Genomic DNA, 18,487 nt, shown 5'->3' with positions numbered 1-18,487 from the left:
TGCCGTTTAGTTAGGTACTATCTATTAGTAGTTTTTTTTTACGTCTGTCTACTTTATTGATATCCAGAATATATTAAATAAGCTATATGTTTTTTACAAATAAAATATTTTGCCTAGTCATTGACAATAGTTGATAAAAAACGCTAAGCGAAACTGTAATAATTTTTTGAAACATTCAGGGCTATCCGCGAAAATCGAGGTTTCTTTCTGTGTCACTCTAATTACGCTATATTTCGGTTAATTTTATATATATTTATATGTATGTTTATGTGTGTCTATTTGTATACCTTATATGTGTATGTTTATTCAATGTAATTGTGTGTGTGAATCTAGGCTTCATAACGGTTTAGCAACACCTACTTTTTCGATTAACTTCTCTATTTCCGCTACCCAAAGGTTGTCTGGAAGAGATCGCTTTTTAGCGATAAGACCGCCTGTTGTCTGCCTCTAAATTTAATCAATGGTTTATTTTTCTTGTATATTTTTACTGAGGTGTGCCAATAAAGAGTATTCTATCTATCTATCTATCTACGCTTTCATTAGAGTAAAAGAGAAAGATCCTAACAATTTGCGAATTTCAGTTTTCGCGGTAGGCCCTCAAGTGTCTTTTCGTAGCACACTTTTTTTTCGTTTGACGTACCTACCTAGTACAATTTTCTTTTTCGTTTGGACGACGTACGATTGTCATCTTGGCTAGGCTCCCTATGATCTCGGTAAGTCAGAAATACAGATAACGTAGGAAATAAACGCAAAAAAATCGTGATGGTAAGTAAATAATGAATAACGGTGGACGACATTAGGAAAATCGCATGGCACTTCAGGGTGCTTAGCCAACGTGCCAATCGTTAACGCTTCGTAGCGTAGCGTAGTCATCTCTCACTATCCCACTTCCATTTTAGTGTGACAGAGACAGTTGCGTTTCGTTCGCTAGGAGCGTTAAAGATTTGCATCATAATCGCTGCCAACTTAGCTTGGTCTGACTGACTCGAGCATCGTAGGCCATCCAGTGTAGTCTATACGAAACTATGTGGTTACTTTCCAGTTGATTCGGGACGGTAACAAAATTAGTGTTTTCTTTGTCGATTGAGCGAGCACTAAGCGTTTTTGTTTGAACTCGGCCAAAAATATTTATTATTTCCGGCTGTTTTCCTTTAGGAACTTCTCAATATTCTTGTTAAATTTTGTGAGCAGGCTAAATTACTCTTTGAAACTTCCTACCTCGCACAGCTAAATTGTAGAATGAACTGTCACCCGCGGTATTTCCGAGCCGATACGACGCGACGTCAAACCTACAAGAAAAACGTAAACCCATCTTAAAGCCGACAACGCACTTGCAATCCCTGGGTGTTGCAGGTGTCCATGAGCGACGGTAATTGTTTACCATCAGGTGACCCCTCTGCTCGTTTCCCTCCTATATCATTAAAAAAACACGTTTGTATAATAATATAAATGTGGGATTTGTTTTGTCGATTCAGATTTTGTTTTTTTTTTAAATATGGCGGAGTCATGGGGGTTTCGCTAAGTCTATTATAGCTCATAGAGATGCTAGTAATTTCTTTGCTTATAGCTTCACATAAACCAACCAACTAGAATAACATAAAAATGAGACTAGAGCTAAAAAATTACCCCACGTGTATTGTGCCGCGACTCAACTGTTACTGCGCGCAGCTCAACAAGTTCGAGTATTGTGATGCCGCGCAAGATGTTTTAGATATTGAATTTTCATTTAGACTAACAAAACTTTTACCCCCTTATTCATAAACGTTTGTCCCTTTCCGACGTATTGGTATGATGGAAAGGGACAAACGATTATTAGGGGCTTCGTAACTTTAGTACTCGTTTATGAATAAGGGGGTTATGTTTTTTTGAATAGCGGGAAATTGAGTATTAGGCAATATTCAAAGCTGCACTGCGGGCGGGGTCGGTGTAAGGACTATCTAATTATCAGTGAGGTCGCGGACTGGACGAATGCGGCGCGCCGCTGTCGTCCAAAACAAATTCATCAAGGCTAACGGCCCGATTCGAAGAATGATTAAGACACGTTTAAGATCTTGGAAAGATCTTTAAAAGATTGATAACTAAACTACATGTCAAAATTGACGTTTATTTCGATTACACTGTGATTTCAATAAGATTCGTTGTTTATTCTCGAATCGGGCCGTATAGATTTTGATCGTGACATGCAAATCACCGCTCGCGACGCCCCGCTCGTCGCCGCGTGCGTCCAGTCACACACGGTCAGTCTGATATATTTCAGAAAAGTGTCAAAAGCATCTTCTATATATATTCCGTCGCTGACACTTATATCTAACCGCCTGACCCTATTAACACGCCGTACAAGTATTTTGTGTAAAGATCGCCGCAAATGAGGTCGCCACCTAATAATAACCTTTAATTCCACACTTTTTTATATTTATAGCAACAGTTAATGGACTAGCGGGGTGGAATGATGTTTAACTAGTACAGTCGCAGGTGATAATATCTTACGATGTAATGAGATCGTGTCAGTTATTTTCGTCGTGTAGATGTTATTGCAGGTGAGTATACAGTATCAGTCACTAATACTTATACATTAAGTTATAAATATGTATATTTTAAAGATTATAAAAACCTATAAAATTATCATTTTACACATATGGGCCGAAATAATAAGTTGATGAAAAACAACTAGGGGCTGTGGTGAGCTGAGGTAAACCTCGCGATAATATTCATAAGCTTAAAAAACATAAAAATAAAAAAAAACTTGTAGTAAACACCCCTATAATGGAACAGGCACCAGTAATGGGATGGTATAGACAAATCTTGTAAAACAAGTATTTACCATCCATCCAAAACTACTTACCAGATCTTGTTCAAACCAATTTTCGGTGGAATTTTGCATGGTAAAATAATGTACATCATATTTTTTTTTATCATTCTGTTCTTTTAGAGTTTCAGTTCTAGGTATGGGGAACCCCCCAAATTTATTGTTTTTTTCTATTTTTGTGTGAAAATCTTAATGCAGTTCACAGAATACATCTACTTACCAAGTTTCAACAGTATAGTTCTTATAGTTTCGGAAAAAAGTGGCTGTGACATACGGCCGGACAGACAGACAGACATGACGAATCCATAAGGGTTCCTTTTTTGCCATTTGGCTACGGAACCCTAAAAACGAAATGAAATGACTGAAAAAAAAACTACCGAACCTGCTCACAGAATTTCACGAGAATCGGTTGAGAAATGCAACCTGCAGAGGAGAACATCCGCACATACGAAAGCAACCGGACATAAAAAATAGAACTACAATGACTGAAAAAAACGTATTATCATCACGGTAATATTATGATCACGCGCAATGATGCGGAATTTCACTGGAACTATTTATTTCATACTTAACTGAACTGTCACAGCAATGAGAATAACAGCGCCCTCTTGACAATGATCATATATTACTGGTCAGACTTTATATGTTCTCCTTTAGCATTGATACACAAACGCATAAGTTTGTTAAAGTTATCAACAACATCCCGCAGTACTAATAAAATTTGGAACTTAATTTTGGGTCAGTTTTGCGCCAGGTAAAATAAGGTGTGCCTAAAAAAAATTATTCAGTTTCAGAGGAATTTCCACCAACAAGGAATAACGTTTAGACGACCGGTCTGGCCTAGTGGGTACTGACCCTGCCTATGAATCCGATGGTCCCGGGTTCAAATCCTGGTATGGGCATTTATTCGTGTGGTGAGCATGGATATTTGTTCCTGAGTCATGAATGTTTTCTATATATTTAAGTAAGTATTTATAAATATTTATATATTATATATATCGTTGTCTAAGTACCCACAAAACAAGCCTTATTTTATTTTCTTTATTGGGGAAAAAACAGATATAGGCCAGTAATATACACGGATAAAATTCTAAAATGATAAATTTAGCCTACATCCTAACACAATTCCCACTAGGAGTTCCGACAATAATTTTACGACAGCGTTGTAATCGGAACTTAAAACAGACATCCTTACTTATACTAAATAATTACAATATTTATCACACCCTATGCACACAAAAATAGGATTATCGAGCCAGCCTTATTGAGCTTCCTGTGGGACGTTAGTCAATTTGTGTAATAATGTCCTATAATATTTATTTATAACTGGCGGTAACAAGGGATAAATGTGTCAGAAAAGTCTCACATGACTGAGACTGGTCCGTTTTCCAGACGATAAGAAGAGCTTCGCCTACATATATTGCTCATCACGGGTGGATGACAAACAGGGTCACGGTTCGCGTCACGGGGTGGACGGCAAATACAGCGTGTTTGCCTACGCCCTTCGCCCGTGGCCTTGCCTTGACTGTCCGGCTAATCGCAGTCTGTAGTATCCTCTAAATTGCGTATCGGAACGCAATTTAATCATCAAAATGTACCATGAAACTATATGCTAAGATTTTCTTACAAAATTCGAATCATAAAACTTTCAACTCTCGCGGTCTCTCGGGTTTACCGCGATATAATTTTATCATTTTTACCTTAAATGTCCCCCCTATTTCGAATATTTTTATAACCTAATTTTGGGTAAATACATAGTTTAGTTTTGTTAATTTTGAGTTCAAAATTACTAAAAATGAATACGACTTATGACTAAAAAGGCAATATATTGGTGAATATGTGTATGTTTTTATATATACATATACTTTATTGCAATATGATTTTGTTTATTCCTTTTTATCAAACACAAAAAGGATTTTTTTAAATAAGGATACACGATATTCAAGAATTTTGGATTTACTGACGTTTATAATTAATCCCCGCATCTGCACAAATGAACTCCTAGAACTTAATAAAAATACAAGCGCATGTAACCGACACCATTCACAGCTGAGTAATGGAAAATACTGCCCAGCGTGACGCCTCGAGTCCATTAGCAGACAAAGGGTTAAGAATAGGATTATTCTACAACCTAAGTGCCCGGTTTGTACTGACGTCATTAGCTCAGAGTTCTGAGACATCTAAATATACATAGGTACCTAATACAACAGTTAAAGCACTATTAAAGAAAGACTTTTTCACCACACCGACTGGTAAAGGCTCCCTTGATTGTTGCATTTTATCCGGAATTTTATGTCGGAAAGAAGCCAACGTATTAAGATAGGTGAACACCTGAGCGACTAGAAACCAGTCTCTTTTGGCGTGCCTCAGGGCAGCATACTGGGACCTACCCTATTTCTATTATATATGAATGACATCTCATTCATACCATTACAAAATGCCGAGATCCTATGTTACGCCGACGACACCGTTCTAAATCTGTGCTTATGTCTCCCAAATATCCACATTGTTTCATGTAGAGGAAAATATATAAAAATATAGATATATTTCAACCTAACACTTCGTAAGTTACGTCACGCGGTCACCGCGTGCTCACACCAATCAGCATTTGTACAGATTCTTATTAACACTAATATGGCCCTAGGGTTGCAACTGTACTTGTGCCAAAGTCAATTCTCAAAAATTGCAAAGTTTCACGAACTGTTCTCGGTCAAACCTTACAGTTAGTTTAGATTGACAATATGAAATGGTCTGATTTACGCCTGAAAAAATGCTACATGCAAAGTTTCATGATTTGTTATTGCGACCAGCTGATGTTCTTACCACCGCGATATAACCGGCTGACGATTTTTTAAACTAACAATAGCATCTGAACTATCATTTGACAACGTATCAAACGAGAGGCAATGACTTTTTTTTGTTGTTTTACGTGTTTCGGTGGCTGCCATTCCTCAACCCACCAACGGAGCGGCAGCTGACGTCCACGAGCGAGTTTTCGGCCGGGAGGCTAGTTCTCCAGAACGGCACAACTATAAGTGCGTAGGAGGACAACATCCGCTCGGCTAACATCCCGGCGTCATCCCTAGGATATGGTAGAGGAAACCCTCTAGATTCCTATAATAATCCCCAAAAAAAATGAGGTAGCAATTACATTTCATTATATTGCCGAAAGGTCTCCTTACGAGAATGTAGGAAAGAGGTTTTTTATCAAAAAATAAATATAAACGCTTTTGGTAGCCCTGAATGGACTTTGACCACGGTCAAAGTCCACGTTCAGAACTCCCAACTTATTTGTAAGCCATCCAACTCCTTATTACCGCGCTTTAATGTCTATTTTAACTTGTTTACTTTCGCAAATAAGTTGGTTAAGATGTTCGATAGATAGACAACGCAGAATCACATAAAATGGCCAAGGTTTTATTCAGTCGTATCAATGAACACACTGTGGACTTTGCATTATTGAGATTTGTACCCGCGATTGACTGGAGTGAACCATTATGGACTTTAATGCAATGTGATAAGGTATATTTAACAGTGACTAAGGTAGGAATGCTGGAGTATTTCATGTTTAGACTAATAGGTATGTCAGTCAGTCAGGAAAATACAAATATTTTAATTATAAGTATACACTGTGAAAAAGAGGCGTGATTAAAATACCGGGTACGTCCTTAAACTACGTCCATAAGAGAGGTACATATGGGCATTGTGAATGTCATCTCGCTTTGTGTGGTAGGGCACAGCCAGTGGATGTCATTCCAGATCTAGAGCAGAGCCCAACTGAGGAAGTACCTCCACCTTACAGAAAACAGCAGCCAAATAACTCTAGACCCTACTCATAGTGTTGTGTTCCTGCCGGTGAGTAAGGTTGCCAGAACTCAACGAGGGGTGGGTGGGGGTTAGGGTCAGCAGCGCGCATGTAACTCCTCTGGAGTTGCAGGCGTACATAGGCTACGGAGACTGCTTACCATCAGGCGGGCCGTATGCTTGTTTGCCGCCGACGTAGTATAATTTTTTTTATTTTAAGAACTGTCAAAACGATTAACCACTATGGAACTTATATGAAACTGAACTGTGACGTCACGGTTAAGTCACCTACTTTTTTAGTTCCGATTTCTAAATAGAAACTGTGTCAAAAAATATCAGCTGTCTATTACGTTTTTCTAATAATTATCTTATGCTTTATTTCGCACATGGTGTGAAATAATTTATTTTAAACACAAGAACCAACCCAATTTGAATCATCTCATTTTTAAAATACGGTTCTTCTTCTTCTTCTTCTTCCTCGCGTCGTCCCGGCATTTTGCCACGGCTCATGGGAGCCTGGAGTCCGCTTGACAACTAATCCCAAGATTTGGCGTAGGCACTAGTTTTTACGAAAGCGACTGCCATCTGACGTTCCAACCCAGAGGGTAAACTAGGCCTTGTTGAGATTAGTTCGGTTTCCTCACGATGTTTTCCTTCACCGAAAAGCGACTGGTAAATATCAAATGATATTTCATACATCAGTTCCGAAAAACTCATTGGTACGAGCCGGGGTTTGAGCCCGCGACATTTGGATTGCAAGTTGCACGCTCTTACCGCTAGGCCACCAGCGCTTCCCTTTAAAATACCCTTAATAAATTACGGAAAAAATTGAAATAGTTAGATACTAAATATACTCTAGATATGTATTCAGGTACCTAGTTATCTTTTATTAGAAACACACAATATTTCAATTTTTTTTGAAATGCATTGCCTGCAATTTTACTGCAACCCCATGTGCTCTTGAATGTAATCGAAATAAAACACTAAGATGAATTGGTTTCTCGGAAATCAAAATGTATAATAAGTAATAATAACAGGCCTGTTATGTAGATATTGACAGACAGCATATACCCTAAACCGTTGAAGATAGAGGGCATTTTTTAATCTTATTTATTTTATAAGAAGATAGAGAGCCTTGGAATTGAATCATTTTAAATAATTTATAAAATCAGGCGCTACATTGCGGAAATCCAATATTACTTAATTGAAACAAAAATATTACTTTACTGATCCACGAAGTAACAACATGGAGTGGCCTCCAAACTTACATTTTGACATCAAAATGATATCTAAAATATGTTAGTCGGCCGCGTGCTTCTCGCTCACGCCAATAGGTACATGTACGGACAATTACGAGAAAAATGATTTTTTTTTTATACTAACATTGGTGTCAAACTCAAAGCGTATGGCCAGCCTGGTGGTAAGCAGTCTCCGTAACCTATGGACGCCTGCAACTTCAGAGTTACATGCGCGTTGCCGACCCAAACACTCGGCACACTCGTTGAGCTCTAGCAACCTTACTCACCGGTAGGAACACAACACTGTAAGTAGGGTCTAGTGTTATTTGGCTGCGGTTTTCTGTAAGGTGGAGGTACTTCCCCAGTTGGGCTCTGCTCTAGATTTGGAATGACATCCGCTGTGCTGTGCCCTACCACACAAAGCGAGATGACATTCACAATGCCCATACCTCTCTTTTGGACGTAGTTTAAGGACATACCCAAGTCCAAAATGCGAGAGTAACATTATTAAGATATAATTTAGATGTCTAAATGTAACTTTGAATTGGATGCGAAGATATATATTTTTTGCATGCGATTAATGTTAGTAGCAATGAAGCGTTGGTGGCCTAGCGGTAATTAAAGAGCGTGCGACTTGTAATCCGGAGGTCGCGGGTTCAAACCCAACCAAACCCTGCTCGTACTAAAGAGTTTTTCGGAACTTATGTACGAAATATCATTTGATATTTACCAGTCGCTTTTCAGTGAAGGAAAACATCGTGAGGAACGCATTAATCCCAATAAGGCTTATTCATCCTCTGGGTTGAAAGGTCAGATGGCAGTCGCTTTCGTAAAAACTAGTGCCTACACCGATTCTGAGGCTTAATTGCCAAGCGGACCCCATTCTCCCATGAGCCGTGGCAAAATGCCGGGACAACGCGAGGAAGAAGAGAAGATTTTATTTGAACATTTTCATCAGACCGCGTAGCCAACGTTACAATCGTTAACGCTCCGTAGCGTAGCGTAGTCATCTCTCTCTATCACTCTTCCATATAAGTGCGACTGTGACAGTTGCGTTTCGTTCGCCACGGAGCGTGAACGATATGCACGTTGGCTACGCGGGCTGCTCTACTTAAAACGGGTGTTTTGAAATTCAACAAATTAATAATTGGATGAAATACTTCCATCCGCATAAAGTGACAGGCAAAGACTAATATATGATAAATAGTAATGCAACATTTGTAAGTTGACAAATCGAATAAAGCAAAACAACATTCTTTCCCGCGATCCACCGCCAGCCAAAATCCAATGCTCTTGTTTACATGACTGTTTGGACGTCTGCCCACATCTGTGTACGCAACGGTAGCATGAGATACACTAAAACCATAAAGAGACTGAAGAAATAAAATATTTTACCTTAAATAATTGCACCCTGCAATGATGATGATTATTGTGTACTTCTTTCATGTTAGCCTATTTTTTTGTATAATTTCTAAGGCTCGGAAGAACGCCCGTCGTTTTGAAAATATAATCATAATTTGGGACCCATTTATGAGTCGAAAAATGTTTATTCAGGATCTACTGACGTCATTGGAGCATATTTAATCGTTAACATTGGTATCAGGAAGTCTCTGTTGTACGGAGCATGGTTATGTTTTCAAAAGGACGGGCGTTTTTCCAAGACTTGATAATTTCAAATGCGATGGTGTTCATCTCTTTGAATGGTATTGTGTTTATAATTGACACTTTATCACGTGAATAAAGCCATCCATAACTAATAGAAGCCGATTCTACACCTGAAACCTTCATTGGATTTATATTTATGACACGATCCTGATCTTACCGATTTGCAGTGCATCTTGAACGCAGCAATAAACGCGAGCGATTGATCCATTTCTATTCATATTACAGCTATTACATAATAGATATTAAAGTCCTCCCAGTTTGTGTTTGACTGATGGTTTTGATAGATACAGGTACAAAGCGTCAGGGCAATTCTGCTGGCACGAGTGTCACTGGATCTTCAAAACCAAATGTAGCCTGGCCTGCCATATAAAGGCCAGCTTAAGACAGGGGTCGCTTGACTTGAAAGTTGAATCGATACACTTGACACCCCTCGACAGAAACTCCTCCTTCGTGTTGGCTTAACATAAGTTCAAGTTCATTGTTGGCCTCCTCTCCTAACAGCTATATTTGTTAGTTAGAAGCAAAGAAGTTAGAAGCCAACCGGAACTTTTAAAACGCAGCAGCTGTGGCAACATGATTGCATTTTCATCGCTTGTCACTATGCCTGTCACTTTCGCACTTACATACTTGTTAGAATGTGACAGGCATGGTGACAGGCGACAAAAATGCAACGGTGCTACAGCCGCAGATTCAGAGAAATTGTCTTCCGGGAAAGCTCCAGTTGTGGAATGAACTCTACCGAAGAAAAGAAAATAAGCCTTTTGTACTATGAGGTTTTCTTTTGTGCAATAAAGATTAAATAAATAAATAAATAAAATATTTATTTACAGTACATATGGGGCTACTTTATAGCACTAGTGCGAGAAGTAGCATATTACGTTACTGTGTCGAACATTTAAAGGGCCATATGTACTGTAAAACGTTGTACGATACATGTGCGAATAGGTAATTCGCAACTCGTGTCGATTTAAAACACTCCCTTCGGTCGTGTTTTAATTTATCGCCACTCGTTTCGAATTTCCTATTTTTCGCACTTGTATCGTAATGTACTATAGTAACATTGGTTACAAGTCGGTTTGTAAATTGACACTTAAAGTATATACTTATAAAATTAAAGCATCATTACAACATTAATGTAGATATTAAATTTTTAATACATTTATTTATTTTTTTACGAGATCGTTTAACTTTATATCAAAAAATACAAATACAAATACAAATACAAATAATTTTATTGAAACCAGTATAAGTACAGTGTTAGCACTTAAAGACTAAGGATTAAGGATAAGGAAAAGTTTACAAATGCCTGAACTAGGAGTTCCTGTGTTTCAGGCAGAATAGGACCATATTAATTAATTTGTAATTATTCACTTAATTATAATTATAAATAGTACACAATAAAAATCTGGTAGGGTGATAACCTTAACAAAATAACTTATTTAAGTATTCTATATCAAATAAACAGTTACTAAAGATTACTAAAGATATCTGGCGGGGCTTCTACAGAGCACGTTTTAAATTGATACCCAACTTCAGTTGCACTCTATAGGATCAGTAACTGCTTAGCAACGGGCTGTATGCATGTTTGCCACAAGAGCCACTCCCCTGCCACGCCTCCGCCACGCAACTGCGACGCAACACAAAGCAAATACCGTCGTAATGTGACTCCGCTGTCGTTTACTTTATTTAGTGCTGTTTACACATCTAACACAATGATTTGTAATTGTTATACTTTAGTAACTGTTTTTGTCAACAACGCTACTGGTTTTTGCATTTGGGATTGCCTTAAGAAAACCGGTGACTAAAAAAAACTTTTACGTTTCTAGCTTTTAAACACAAGCCCGAAGTAAGTACGTTTGTCATGTTTTGTAGGTGCCAAAATCAATTAAATAATACTTGAAAAATCATACTACACAACACATATGCCAGTTGCAGAAAGTTTCCAAAATGATTGAAAAGTTTTCGAAAATTTCAGTAAAAGTCCCATATAAGTAAAGAGTTTCCATCTTGGAAACGGAAAATTTCGTTTCTCATACAAAAAAATGTTAAAAAGGTTTCCGAAATTATTTCATGTAGAAATTTCACAATTTTAGAAAATTTTCGATGACATCAGATACATACAGTAGTAGGTATATGTTCGTAAAAACCAACATTAAACAAAATGCAACCGTTATCTGATATCTATATTTAACCATATTTACTATTAATATTACGTACGTACAAATACCTAATTACAATTTTTCAAGAACTCATATCCTAATAAATAAAGATATAGATAGTTTATTATTCAAATAGGCATGTTACAATGCGCTTATGAACGTCAAATAAAGCTACACCGGCTCTAACCCTACACCTCTGAGCCGTGAAGATTTAAATCCCTCCTCAATTGGAGGAGGGTATCCCAACATGGACCGGCAAGAAACTCGGCGGGACACATCTATTCAAAAAGTTATATCTTATAATTAACATGCATTAAATAAGAAAAAAATGCAATTTAATTAAATGACTATAGAATTCATGCCGGCCACGCAGTTATAACTCGTCTGATGTTGCAGATGTCTTTGGGCCACGGGTATTGCTTACCATCAGGCGAGGCGGTTCATTTGCTCCAATTTGAACCACCAAATATTAAAAAAAAAAATCTTAATAGGTAACTGAAACAAACATATTTATTTTACAGACAGACACGCAAAGTCAAACAAACGTCTCGGTAAACATAACACATGTGATTTGAAATCAAGATCACATTAACACGATATTTGTGTCAATATTTATCCTTTGTATTAATAATTTCCCCTGTTGTGCACAGGTACAATCGAATGTTGAAAATGTTTGCCGAGCCATATATAGCAGGGTCGTACTCGTAGTGAAGAGAGAAAAAGCAGGCAGCGACAATCTTATACCCAATTACAGTTCGTGTCATCCACGATGTGTCTTCGTGAATGGCACGATCGGAGTATGTATCGTTAATAGTAGTTACGTTATGCTACTGCTACATAATAGTATATTAATTAGTATTATTAGTATTTAATTTGTAAATAGTAGGTAGTGATATCGGTGAATTATTCTCAAGTACAAACTCTGCACCTAACAAACGTCTACCCATTATGTCTACGTTTTTAACCCAGTGGGTGACTGGTAGAGAATGCCTTAAGGCATTAAGTCAACAATTTGTACTTATTATTTTAAGTGCAATAAAGTATAAATTAATAATACCTAATTATTTACACTTACATACACCCCTTTATCTACACACATATTATGTGTTAAGCCCGCGTAGCCAACATGCCAATAGTTAACGCTCCTTAGCGTAGCGTATCTCTTCCACATTAGTGCGACACTTGCGACAGTGAGAGTGTTCGTTCGCTGCGCAGCGTTACGATTGGCATGTTGGCTACGCGGGCAGGAATACCATGTTACCACCGCTATTGAAGCCTTGGTGGATTTAACAACTGGAGTGGCCTTTAAGAGCTTACCCCTCTTTTATATGACATGGCTATTTGTACGTTACGTACAAATAGTCCTACATTTGACGCCGCAATAATCGGCAGACTGTTTTATACAGAAAATTACAGACAAGGCCTCTCCAGTTTTTAAATCCTCCAAGATTGCGGCATTTGATCTCATTGTCCAGACCAGACTTTCCTGAGCTGGTAGGACGAACTGTTAGACTCGCTATTCCATTTGTGACCAAAAATCTCCTGCGACCGCGAAGTCACAAGCTTTTGGCCGTCCCAATTACACGCACTGTAGCACATAAAAACTCGCCTGCTGTGCGGGCTCTAAGGCTGCTGAACTCCTTTCTGTCATGGGCACCAGATTATGATATGTTTGCAAATCGATGGACGGCTGTGTATCAGATGTGTCTGCGGTATTGCGAGGTGATGGACGAAAGTTGATTGTGATGTTTTTCCTAGTATGTAATCCTATTATATAATCTGAATTGTACAGTGCTTTGGTCTCGACTGTAATGCTGTATATTATTACGTTTCAAAATAAATAAATAAAATTGTTTGCAATTGATATTTCACTGCGAATACAACGTCATCTCGACTGATACTACTCGTAAAAGTGAGGTCAATTTAAACTTTGTTTTACAGAGATGTTTAAAGTTCCATTAGTCCCAACTTCATTGTTATTATTAAAACGATATCGACGATATTAATGATACTATTACGCAATAATAACATTTTCACAGACAAGTTTTTTCTGACAAAATACATAGTTTATCATTATGGGTTGACATAGGTTTTTAACGCTTCTTAGTGGGTTTGTGATATGTGCGTAAACAAGAAACAATCGTTTACACTCAGTAGTAGTAATCAATCGTTTACGCAAGTAGTGAGCAATCGTTCTCGCAAAAAACAATCGAAACGCAAAGCAATATGAAAGAGTGATAGAGACACAAAGCATTTCGTTGTCGTAGCGTAAGCGATTGTCACCCTGCGGCTACGCACCCAGACAGGCTATAACCAAGCTGTCGTTTAAACGCATGTTGCGCAAGCATTACTTCATTGATTTATCGTCCATTGTAATCATAGTATTTTTTGCACTGGGTACATAAAGTAATCTATATGCAAGGCTGTTTAATTATATTATATTACTGTATATATTATTAATCGCTGTATTGTTTGTTTTAAGTTACCTATCCTGTTTTTTGTGTAATGCTTGGACATAATACTGTTCCCGTTTGGCGTGATGACTAGACGAGAAAACCTTTGGGCATTCCATCCGCCATTTGCATTTTTTGACAGAAGCGTTAGCGAAAGTCTGTGTTTTAGCTTGGGCAAAAATGGTTTCGTATGTCCTGGTCGTCTCCTCTACAGGTCTCATGTCAATTTTGTCAGCAGGTTCGACGGTAATTTTTTTTGTCGAGTCAGTTATTAGAAGATTCAAAATGGCGGAGCCATAGGGGTTCGCGAAGACAGCTCACAGAGCCACTAGTTTTATTTAAACAATTAAAAGCATTCAGTGAACTACTTTTCTCTCCTCACTACGGACGGAGGAATACTGGCAAACTGACTGTTCACACACGAAAATCCCCGAGCAAACATCCCAGATACAAGCGCGAGATATAATATACCGTACGATCAGCTGTGATCTCATTGCCTCCAAGAATGCCTCTGGACAGTTCGGTGGTTCTCTTTAGGACTAAATTCAGTTTTTGCTGATAAGATGGTGGCAGGAAATGATGTGGAGGCTTCTGGGAGGAAGGAGGACATCCCTCACGACCATTTGTTTATGGTCACGGGTTTGTCGTCTTCGAATTTGGAGAAGATGGCGCATGGTAAGTGTTTTGTTTTTGTTTTGAAGTTTGTCTTTTATCTGTGGCGATTTTTTTAAATCTGTGTTTCTTAAGGATCCTGACCGAAGTTTTAGTTATCTTTTTGCTTTTTCTTTTCGAGAACGAAGTTTGATGCACCATGCAGCGTTTTATTCATAAACTCATAAACTCGATTGTTGACCACCACACACATGTGAACGGTTAATAAAGAAGTGGAATGTTTTTTGTACGTTATTAAATAACAATGTGTAAGTGTCAAAAACTGGAACTAAATAAATAAATTAAATTTTTGAGTAAGAGGTCTCTCTGAGTAACTTCTGAAATAAAAACTTTTCTTAAAACCTATCTGGAAAAAGGTCGTAACATTGATTAATGTTTTAAAAGTAGTATGTGTATGTATGTATATATGTCATTTTATTGCACATAAACAAGTTTACACAAAAGTTTTACATGGCAGAGATAAGACAATGTAAACGGCGTTATTTTTATTTTTCGGAAATGTTGGGACGACCGTTTAAGAGGCTGTCAATACCTAAAGCGCGCACACTGTCTATTTGTATCGGAGTAAATGAGATAGCACTGTCGCATGTTACTGGGCCTGGGCAAGGGAATAATAAGAAAAATATTTAAATAAAAAAAAGTGGATTATTAGTGTAATATTTTACTCAACCACGGTTTAGATATAAATGTTTTGAAATTGTGATTTTAATTGCAGACCCATAAGTCAAAACAATAAAGACATAAAACCGTTTAATTGTGATTTTAAGACCAATCTTTGCAATTATTTTCTATCGAGCCGATTTCGTTCAATCGTGTATCGAGTACAACCACGGTCTTAGAAATATAATTAATATGAACATATATTTTTCTTACTTGACTAAAACAAATAGTCTTTCTTAAAAAACTGTTTAAGTAACATCAATTTCAAGGACATTGGGTGTTGACAGCCTCTTAATATTAGGTAAATCCGTCTACAAGCGCTTTCGTCGCTTCTAACTCTTGCTCTCCACTTACAGACGGCCTATAGAGCAGGAGGAGCGAAGTTCTTCCTTTCTGACTGTCTTAGCGAAGTATTATAAACAAATACAAGAGTTCTAGTCCTATAACGGTCTATTTTTTTCGTTTATTTATTAGGTTTGCCAACAATTGTTACATCATGACATTCGGAGTAGAAGACTTGAGCTAAATGCACAACCAATTACAGACAAACACAACTTACGACATTGTAACATAAAGCTTGATACAATTAATACACTGAATGGTGTTGTTAAAAACACTAATTACCATCTATAACAATATTTCTTTTCATCTTATGACGTCGGACACGTCTTTACCAAATTAAAATGGAGTTGGGCGGGACATGTTGCCAGGCAGAGTGATGGCAGGTGGGCCAAAATGCTAACGGAATGGTGGCCGCTTTCAGACGAAAGGAGTGCCTGGCGTCCGTTGGCTCGTTGAGTGGACGACATTCGGAAGACTGCGGGTCACTTCTGGATGAGATTGGCTCGGGACCGGGATAAGTGGCGTACTAGAAGAGAGGCCTATGCTCAGCAGTGGGCGATAAAAGGCTGATATGATGATGATGATGATAACAATATTTGTATTAACGAACTAAAAATTACCTCAGCTATGTATTGTAATTAGAAACTAGAACGGATATTAGCCGATTACTTAATCTAAAAACATTTTGAAATTTGTGAAATTAGTAGTAGTTCATAAGAGCTACATAAACGAAAAGCTATATTCGAGATGTCTTTGGGAAAAAAAGGCACTGATTGTCCTGCGGAATTTAGGCAGTGAATCACCATGTACAGTAAACCAATTTGAGGCCTAGGCCACTATAGAACCTTGTCGCTTTAACTACTAGATACTTGACACGCATCACTCAATAAGCACTGTCGTAGAAGTCATTATGGCATGGTTCTATAGTGGCCTAGGAATCAAATTGGTTGACTGTATGTCTACTGATCCACTGCAAGAATTTATCAGTCTACAGAGACGTGGCAAAAATTGTATCTTCTCCGCTTTGACTTTACCAATAGGGTTATTTCCAATTTTTTGAAACGCTTGTATTACGTTCTATATTAACTAAAAGTTGCCCTAAAATTCAACTTTTATACTAAAAACGGCTTTAAATATTTTAAATTGACAAAATATATTTTGCCAGATGCTTTCGCGCCCAAAACGCTCTTTGAAAATTGTGTGACGTCACAGTTTACGGTTTGACACATAACTACATACACACGTAGAAGATACGAACTGTCAACTGACATTTAGGTATCATTTGTTGTTTATCGCCTACTGTCAACAGTGTCAATCCGAGAGTTATGACGTCATAAAAAATCTTCAATGACGTTTCGAGTTTGGTCACGTGACGTATGCCAAAAGATATTTAAAATTCAATATTTACAAAACTATGGTCATTACAGGTCCCCTAAAAGTAGTTTAACATGTTCTTATAATCCAAAAGAATTTATTGGGATACAATTCTGCCCTAAGATTTGTAGATGGAAACAACCCTATTAAGTAATTTGTTTCCTAAGGAATTATTTTGTTTGTCACGTAGTGCAGTATGATGCAATTAAGGTAGACTATTACGTTACAACTATCTGTAGAACAATAAGGGTATTTTTGTGTAAATATTTGTCTATAGAATTTCTACTTCATACGTATATAAATAAACAATAATATTCTACAAATAGTAACAAACAGTAGGTAGTACTATACTATAGTACGCAGTCTTAACAGTAAAGTAGTTAATAGTAACCTACTCGTACTATCCATATAAACATAACACATTTTTAATACAATAGCTATGCTCACTCGCGAATATATTCTAAAAAAACTTATAAAACTATTGTATGTATATTATAGGTTATAAGTAAACTAAATATCTTTTCTATTTATTTTTTTGCGCCACTTTGTACAGTACGGATGTCTACCGTCTCCAATTCTCCCTCAATTGCTCAAAGGTTAAATGGAAGAGATCCTTTAAAGGGATAATTCGCCTCTGTACTGTTTTTTTTGCTGTTTTGTTTTAATTTTTGTACAATAAAGTGTGTTTACTACTACTACTAAAACCTTAATTTTCTAAAAATATTTAGTTCTTTAAAATAGAATTACTAAAGCCCCGTATCAATCCATTAAAAACATTTAAAACTGGTTAGGTTTTTTATTAGAAAATTCTACATTAAATTTGACCCGTCTTCATTGCTCCTAAGAGACGATAGAAAACCATTTCCCAATTACAAATACGCAGGCGCGGATACAAGGGGGGGCCATAGGGGCAATGGCCCCCCCCTAAAACCCTGGCTCTCACATTACTAAATTGAGTAAATTTTATTTTTTACCAAAAATATATGATTTTCTCAAAATGGCCCCCCCCTAAGCCAAATCTTGTATCCGCGCCTGCAAATACGATGTTAGCAACATCATCATACCAATATGAATATCATAATCATAACTCAGAAAGCGCCCGTTGTAGTCGCAAGTACCTACATTGTCAACAAAAATACACGAAAGTGAACGACCGGGGACCTGACACTGAAGGTCCCTCAAGGTCCAGCCGGGAATAGCAGTGGCCGTGGTTCGCCATTGTAGCACCCGTAAATTAACCGCGACGACACCAATGGCGACGGCGTATTTTAGTATCGCCTGCAACTTTCGATATCTGACGCAAATTCTTCCAGA

General features: G+C 37.6%; 1 protein-coding gene and 1 long non-coding RNA gene across 2 annotated transcripts in view; both read left to right on the top strand.

Annotated features, from left to right (window-relative positions):
• Positions 1-7,093: 7,093 nt before the first annotated feature.
• Positions 7,094-18,487, top strand: part of LOC133515749 (uncharacterized) — a 182,562-nt gene continuing 171,168 nt past the window's right edge. Inside the window, exon 1 of the long non-coding RNA XR_009799064.1 lies at positions 7,094-7,172. This is a non-coding gene — a long non-coding RNA (uncharacterized LOC133515749). The remainder of the gene's footprint in view (positions 7,173-18,487) is intronic.
• LOC133515734 (synaptic vesicle glycoprotein 2B-like) overlaps positions 14,616-18,487 on the top strand; it is a 32,905-nt gene continuing 29,033 nt past the window's right edge. The window contains exon 1 of the mRNA XM_061848303.1: positions 14,616-14,800. Coding sequence (XP_061704287.1) covers positions 14,689-14,800 — 112 coding nt within the window. The 5' untranslated portion in view covers positions 14,616-14,688. The remainder of the gene's footprint in view (positions 14,801-18,487) is intronic.

The sequence above is a fragment of the Cydia pomonella genome, chromosome 3, assembly GCF_033807575.1.
Source record: "Cydia pomonella isolate Wapato2018A chromosome 3, ilCydPomo1, whole genome shotgun sequence".
NCBI lineage: Eukaryota > Metazoa > Arthropoda > Insecta > Lepidoptera > Tortricidae > Cydia > Cydia pomonella.
This window is presented reverse-complemented; position numbering and strand designations above follow the sequence as displayed.